The sequence below is a fragment of the Varroa destructor genome, unplaced genomic scaffold (assembly GCF_002443255.2).
Source record: "Varroa destructor unplaced genomic scaffold, Vdes_3.0 BEIS01000003.1, whole genome shotgun sequence".
Classification (NCBI taxonomy): Eukaryota; Metazoa; Arthropoda; class Arachnida; order Mesostigmata; family Varroidae; genus Varroa; species Varroa destructor.
The window spans coordinates 55,026,911-55,034,583 of NW_019211456.1; the positions used below are offsets into that span (position 1 = coordinate 55,026,911).

At 36.8% G+C, this 7,673-nt stretch overlaps 1 protein-coding gene and 1 long non-coding RNA gene across 3 annotated transcripts in view; one reads left to right on the forward strand and one right to left on the reverse strand.

Annotated features, from left to right (window-relative positions):
- LOC111246534 (putative cytochrome P450 49a1) overlaps positions 1-3,460 on the reverse strand; it is a 32,191-nt gene extending 28,731 nt beyond the window's left edge. Inside the window, exon 1 of one of the 2 annotated variants that reach the window (XM_086985626.1) lies at positions 2,992-3,460. In XM_086985626.1, coding sequence (XP_086841752.1) covers positions 2,992-3,175 — 184 coding nt within the window. In that variant the 5' untranslated portion in view covers positions 3,176-3,460. The remainder of the gene's footprint in view (positions 1-2,991) is intronic. The other variant, XM_022796295.2, reaches the window with a different exon arrangement.
- A 247-nt stretch (positions 3,461-3,707) lies between these two features.
- LOC147757149 (uncharacterized) overlaps positions 3,708-7,673 on the forward strand; it is a 31,790-nt gene continuing 27,824 nt past the window's right edge. Inside the window, exons 1-2 of the long non-coding RNA XR_015325209.1 lie at positions 3,708-3,993; positions 4,292-4,418. This is a non-coding gene — a long non-coding RNA (uncharacterized LOC147757149). The remainder of the gene's footprint in view (positions 3,994-4,291; positions 4,419-7,673) is intronic.

Below are 7,673 nucleotides of genomic sequence, written 5' to 3' on the forward strand. Positions count from 1 at the left end.
TTAAAAATCCAATGCGGGCACCAGCTCAGATTTCGTCGCTCCTTAAACAAAGACAAGAGTCGATTCATACATTTGAAACAGGGTTGATTACAGTATTTACATGAAAGAACGAGAAACATGAATAACTTTTAAAAGCCATTCTATAAAAACGGTAGCTTATTTAAAAGTAGGAAATATGAAAACATGCATGTTTAGGGCCATTTACAAGCGCGCTAATGCGCGTAGTGTTTGGAACGATATGGACCGCGGGATACTTTGTCTCGTAGGCAGCGGCTATCTTACCCTGGGCTCTAGTATCCGGGTATTTAACAAAACACACAGAAAGCCGCGAACCCCGTATTAAATCACGATATACCATTTTGTTTTTCAGTGCCACCTCAAGCGGGTTGGTCATCGCACTGATTATTAAATCTGGGTCTGTGTAGCTAGTTTTTAGTTAGAATGCACGGGTGAACACGTTGTAGGCCTGTTTTTCAAGCTGAGTCGAGTTGGCGCCTTAGCACCTCAACAAAAAATGGCGCTTCATAGGCTAATTAGAGTAATATGTTTTTGTTTGAGAAGTGAAGGCCGCTGGCGGCAAGCTGGTTCTACACCGTCGAGTCTGCGCAGCTCATTTACGATGGGATGTCGCTATTAAAAGCAAAATCATATGCTTGCGTAAGGAGATCAATCAGCACGTGTCATTTTTTGATCTCGCTTAGCAGGTAGCTGATGGCTACTGATTATAGAGATAGGCTGATTTTGATTGTCGGCTTGAACCATGCCCGCGGTTTTCCCACAGAAATCAAGCTCTTATCAGGAGTTTTTCCCAAGTAACCCTACAACGTTTTGATACTTTTCAGCGCGTATGTGCTTGAAAGGCGTATGGCATTCTTTTCAAGTTGTATTTAACATGCAGCCTAAGAAGTCAAATACAGCGTATAGTTAATGACGCAAAGTGCTAGGGGTGCGCTGGGCGCGTGGCAGAAGAATCGAACTAGAAGAGTGGGTGATTGCAATGGTTAAAAGCATTATTTTTTTCTGGACAGTATCTATGAGGTTGAGGTGTTCCGATTGGTGCTAAAACCACAGATTACCATCAATGAATAATAAATCAACAAGGTAATTTAATGAAATGTAAAGTTCACTTAGCGACGAGATGGCTTTCGACTACTAGTTTAGCCAATCGTAACGTGTTTATGCGCTAAATTTAGGGACACATGATAGTCTAGGTTCGAAACCGGATTTAGTCAAGTCACACTTCATTTCCTGCCAACCGTATGAAGCAGTGCTGAACGAACAGCATACTGTACTGGACATAAAACTCACAGAAGCTCATTAGGAGAAAACCATTTAATTCGGATACTGGACTGAGAAAGCTACCTCATATCTGACGACCATTTTTTTCGACTGACCTTACAAATCGGATGCGAAATCTTCCGTGCATTGCGATGTCGCTTACTTCATTGTTATGCCGTTCAGTATGATTTCATGTTATTGTCACAACTGCAAGTGTATAATATTATTGGTATAAAATTATTTTATTTAAAGCCATATGTGCTATTTGGGGCAGACAAAACTTATCATTTTTTAAAAACACATTTTTCATAAAACTCAATCTCTTATTACAGTAAAATGCTATCCCGTAGTTGAAAACAAGCAAACGGAAGCACTGTTTTTTTACTGAAACATATTTTTTAGCAGGCTAAGCCTAATCACTAATATTATTATGAAAAGGGCACGATGCACCCAGCTGAATGAATTTTCCGTTGAATCTCTTCCATGTCGAGAAAACATTGTTCTTAACAGAATTACAGATTTCTAAAAAGGACACGCTAGCACTCGAAATTATCCATGTCCAGGGTGTTCAAAGAATTATTCCATTAAATGAGCTATAAACTGATGAAATGTTTCTCATAAATAAGCAAGCAAAATGCAGGGAAATTGTAAACCAGGACGCCCAACAAAAACAAAATGCTTTTAAACTTAAGTTGGATGTGGCTCAATTCAACACCTGGACCGGACCTGTTCCGAAGTTGACTCATGTCTAAGTTCAGAAAAAAATTACTTGTTAAAAAAGTAGTATGCGATCTACTTTATGCGTATATTTGTCATCGCGATGCAAGCCAGCGCTAAAATGAGGTTTGTTGGCAATAACGAAATAACCAGCGATCATTATGCCAAACTGTTGCTCCGGGTTAAATCTGCGCGGGCCGAGCGCGAGTTCGGGAAGATCAAAATCAGTTGTCACTTCATTAAAAAACTCCAGCAGAGTCTATGTTCTACGCAGATCTGCGCGCGAATTCATCGTATCGATGTTTAATATGTTTGAAAGTTCACTCTAGCTCACTGGAGCTGCAACCCAGAATGTCTTCGCGATGATTTAGATATCGTAAGAAATGCCCAAAGAGTAGCCAACCACAACAATGAAATTATGTCATCTATAGATCTTCAATATGAAATCCCAAAACACGACCCGTAATCCTGTATGACAGACTATTCAATCACATTCAACCTCAAAAGGGCTACATTAAAAATCGCACGGTGTAACATCAGTCGCCAGAAGCATTTCTTTCTTAATAAAGATTTATGACTTATCCTAATACATGACTTTAATCCTGAAAATATATTTTTCATTTTAGAGTGTTCAGTGTGTTCTTGCTGTTAGTTTATATCTTACCATCGCAGTATTCAAAAATGAGCAAATCCTGCAAATTAACGCTCAATTTTCGTAATCTTAATTTTTCATAATCAAAAAAATAGATGTTTTCTTCTTCTAAAGCCCTCTAGTGTATAATAGAGTATACCCACTTAATAGATGTGTAAGTAACTGTTTATTACCAGACTTAACAGAGAAGCCAAGCACACTTTGATATATCGACTAGTAATTACGCTTGAAATGAACTGTATACAAGGCGCTCAAATAATTGATTAATCAACACCGGTCATATAACTTTGCCTCTCTTCTACTTGATAACGTAAAGTGTGTGCATGCAAGATATACATACTTACCGATCAGAGGCCAATATATCCAACTGCTACCAAAATATGGAAGACGAAGCATTCTTGGAATCTCAGTAAACGGTTTTGAAGGTTCGTTGGAAATTGTAGTCGATGTCGATAACCTATGACTGGAAATTCTTTTTAAATGGTTGTTAGCCATTTGTAAAACTTTACCCCTGTTTAAGAGGTGCATTTTCACGCTTTATCCGATATGGAGTATCCTATATAGCTTTAGGTGATGCAAATAAAAAAAGCGTTCTACGACTTAATATTCACTTGAAAAGCTAAAGCTGGAGCTGTTCGTCTAATTTTGTAAGTTTTTGTATATAATCATATATACAACATCGACACATGCGTGAACTATGCAAAACAAGTCCGAATGCACATAAACTCAGATGGTTTAACTCTATTAGCAGTCTGTGTATAGAGCCAGTAAACGTAACACACTTTATTCAGGACCACTTATCGTTTCAGGAATCGCTGCTAATTTTCTACTGCTTGACGGACTGTATATTGTTCGACTATCTCAGCTCCTCTCCAATTGGCCCCATTTCTACTGCGAGAGAGGCATAGGCTACAGCTAGGAGCACAACACACCAACGTATCTCTACTAAGACCGATTGCGCGTATGCTGATTATTACGGTTTCCGTTTATGCTTGGTCGCACGTACAGTTCAGTATATTCGAGCCAATCGACGAGAACAGTAGGAGTTCAACCAGCAAAGTTTCCTCGCTTTCTAACGAAACAAAAAAGATGTTTTGAGGTTACCGGCGCTTATTATTTATTTCGATTACAGTCTCTGTTCACAGCAGTATAATCCACCGCCACAAGATAAAAAAAAAAATACGAAGTCTTCATTTACTTTAGACTCAGCTAGCGTAATACTCTTTCTACGAAAAGAATGTTAAAAAAGGAAGATGCCAAATCGAATTGATGGCAAAGGGTCTTTTAATGCACATTGTACTAATGTAAGACCTTTGAAGAATATACTCAATTTTAATCCTCATTAAGTGAGTTTGCGTATTTCAAAATCAAAATTTTAAGAGAAATAAACTAATAAATCAATTAGCCTTATTTCGGCCAGACTATCAGAACCTCCTGTACGCATACATATATTGAGCCCCATCTATCTATTTCATCTGCTTATTACATTGAATTGACATAGGCTGAAAATGTGGGAGCTGCTGATTCAAGCCTCACGAAGGATGTACTATTTTCTGCACGACAGAAATAATGAATATGTATGTAGCAAAAAAATCTTTACACTGTTTAACGGGTTATAACTTTCTGAATCTTCTTTCATTTCAGGATGTAACAAGTTGAAATGATGAGTGGATCAAGAATAACTTTTGAACAAATCTAACTTATTTTAAAATGCTATTGGATGTATGACAGTGTAGCAGAAATATAGAAACAAAGCCACAGGAGGTTTCAGGTTAGTTTATCTACTTTACTTGCGATAAATCGAATAAAGGATAAGTTTGTATATTTCTGTATATATATATATATATGTCTGTGTATACGTATATATCTGTTTAGTATATTTATACGTTCATCATCACGTTTGGAAGACAAACAAAATTAAAGAGCTTTACCAGCCAAAAAGGAATTCTGGTAAATTATACAAAAACATTCCAAACGCCTGCAAGACAATCAAATTGTAAGACGTAAATAGAAAAGTTATGTGCCAGCAATGGTATATGCTTTCAGTCAAGATGATCAGGGGCGAAAAAAGCCGTTTTGCGAATGGTGAATAGGATCAGCAGCGTCTAGAGAGGATTGTTTGAAGTGATGAAGTTACATTCACATAAAGTGGTACAATTAATTAATAGAACTGTAAATGCGCATGTTACGTAGCCACACAATGTAAATTCACCAGGTATTAGCATGGCGTGGCATTTCCAGCAAAGAACGATTCTTTTCTCACAGTAACAGCGATTGGTGCCAGTTAGTTGAATTTACTACAGAAATCTGTTTTGTTACGCATGCAGGAGTACATCAGTGAAAGTGACGAATTTTATTTTCGACAGGGCAAAGCACAAGTACACTATCACTACAAAAGCCAAGACTTTCTTGTCGAGAAAGGTCACAGATGAAATCTCCGTCTTACGACATTAAGTAGATATTAAGACTGAGTATAAATTGAGCAAAATACGCACAAAATTGCGTTTTGAAAAGAAATATTTTACATCCTTGTGAATCTCGCTCTGAAGTTCGGTTTGTGAATAGCAGGCAAACAACTGTGACCGACCTACCGATCAGTGGTTCATCAACTAGACGGTCATTAGTACCTATGATTTTCATTTGCTATTTGGATGGTAACTTATTATCGTTGTTTTAGAAATTCGGCGTCAAAAAGTACAAAAATCTATAAAGTCTCAAAAGGATTTCGAGATCACGTTAAAGTTTAAACGACTTTTTAATAAAAAGTTGTACACATAAAAAAAGGTTTATACGTTTTGTGTCCGGTACCTGAATTTCTAGGCATTACTTCAGGTGGTCGGCTCCCAGTATGAATCGAAATGTACCTATAACATTAGTGCATACTTAGACGAGGCAGCATAGACGAAGTACATATTTAACTTATGAGACACATTTTTCAGTAGTTTTAAATACGACAGCTTAGCTGTTTTCGGTAGTACATTCTCCATCGAGAACAAATATGTGCAAGATTGTTTCTGTCATTATAATTCCAGAATGAAATTCGTGTTCGTAAATTTACTTTTTCATGGTTCAGTGAAACTAAAAGCTGTTACGTGATCAAGTAAACTGTCTCCGATTTCAACGAGTGCATCTTGAAAACAGAACAAGTTTTGAGAAATGCCGCGTAAATAAAATAATAAAGTAAAATAAAATAACGTCATTTTAAAAAGATAAGAATAACGTTTCTTACTTTTTATACTGAAAATTTCATACTTAATATAATAAGACTGAGTTTTTGTCTGTGTGACTAAAATTGCCCATGTGAAATGGAAGTTTTGAACTTCGTGGGCTGGTAGAGCAGGACTTCATCTTGGAGAAAACTGTTTATGATGTTTCCCGGTTAATTGAATATTTTCTGGGCAGATAGTTTCTCTGTTTGGAAGATTTGCTTGGCAAGCATTGAGAAAAGATTTGTTTTAAGCTCTATCTATTTAATAGACTCTAGTAGCTTGAAAATTAAGTTTTCGAAAGAAGTTCGGTTTGAAGTTTCGTAGTAAGATGATAAATTTTGCGAGCATAGTTGAGACCTTTTATTTCGGCTAAGAAACGAACTAAAATGCATAGGTAAAATGGAATTGTATAGTTCCGTATGGCGACTATCGTAATACGGTACTCTAACGAAAGAGTCGTCGGTGAGATAATAACAGCGGCCCATAGATCTACATCTGATGCGAAGTTTGAATTAGACAGGATATCAGTAGCAAGTAACCGCTGCCACGTGACAAAATCATTGACTGATTGAATGCAAACGAATCATTAACGTAGTGTGCTTTTTGCAAGCGCTAGCAAATAGATACAGAGTTGCATTTCACCGTTTGAGCGAAGTAAATGGTTGATAATAGATGAAATATGCCGATGCGAAAGTGGCTAAATGAATTAGATAAAATGGCGAATGATATTATAAAAACGTCCTAACAGAGAAGCAGAGGTTACTAACACAATATAAAGGTTCTGAACTGAATGAAAGAACATGAATGGTCTTGCGTATACGGGTAGAATAAAATTTAAATTTATACTAGAAATCTTCAAGCAGAGGTCAGTTGTTTGTTTAAGTAGGAGGATGCATACATTGCGGTAATGCACTAAGCATAATAGGGAGATTGGATTGGATGAACTGATTGCAGCAGGATACTGAAGTTACCAAAAAATGTTCATGTGAAGGTAACGGAATTACTACTGTAGGATAACCAATTTGAGCTAACTGTCTCTGGAATAGTTGAGTTTTGGCCCAGAATGGGATTCGCGTGAGCGATTTATAGACATAATTGTTTTTAGAGGGTAGTTTACTTTACTCGTTCGAGTTTGAATGTTATTCTTTCGTATGCGTAGTGTGCCAACTAATTAATCGCTAAGGAACTAATTGAAAGAGCTAATTGCAGCGAAACGTCTGAAGCATTACATGCGAGTGAGAATCGGCTTACTTGAATGTAGCCAATCATTGAAATAAATCTAATTACAATAGCTCCAAGACTGCGGGATGAGTAAAACAACGTTGGCTATGCCCAAAAAATAAAATCACTGAATTGAAGGACTGTGACAGGATATCATCGCAAGTCCAACAGGTCTAAGAAAAAATGCCATCGATTCTAAACTAAGCTCATTCAATATTCATCACATTTGTTCATAGTAAGATAGACTGATTCAAAAGCCAACTAGAAAAAAAAAAAAAACAGCTTCATTAAAAGATTATGATGATCACGATGATTATGATGGAATGACCGAAAAAAAAGTAATATGCTAAATATGTCAAGATAACGGTACATAAGATTGCTGATTAACTGACTCAGAAATAGAATAATTATAATCAAATCTGTACGGGATAATGCTTCAGAAGAAAGAATCAATAGTTCTACAACCTGTGAGGTTCCGTAAAACGTCGACCAAATCCATGGTTAATATTAGAACTGGCTCGTGAAATTAACAGCAGAGCCACAAAAGGCGTTAGAGTATCGGTTGTTTGAGATAAGACAACTGCAATGGGACAATT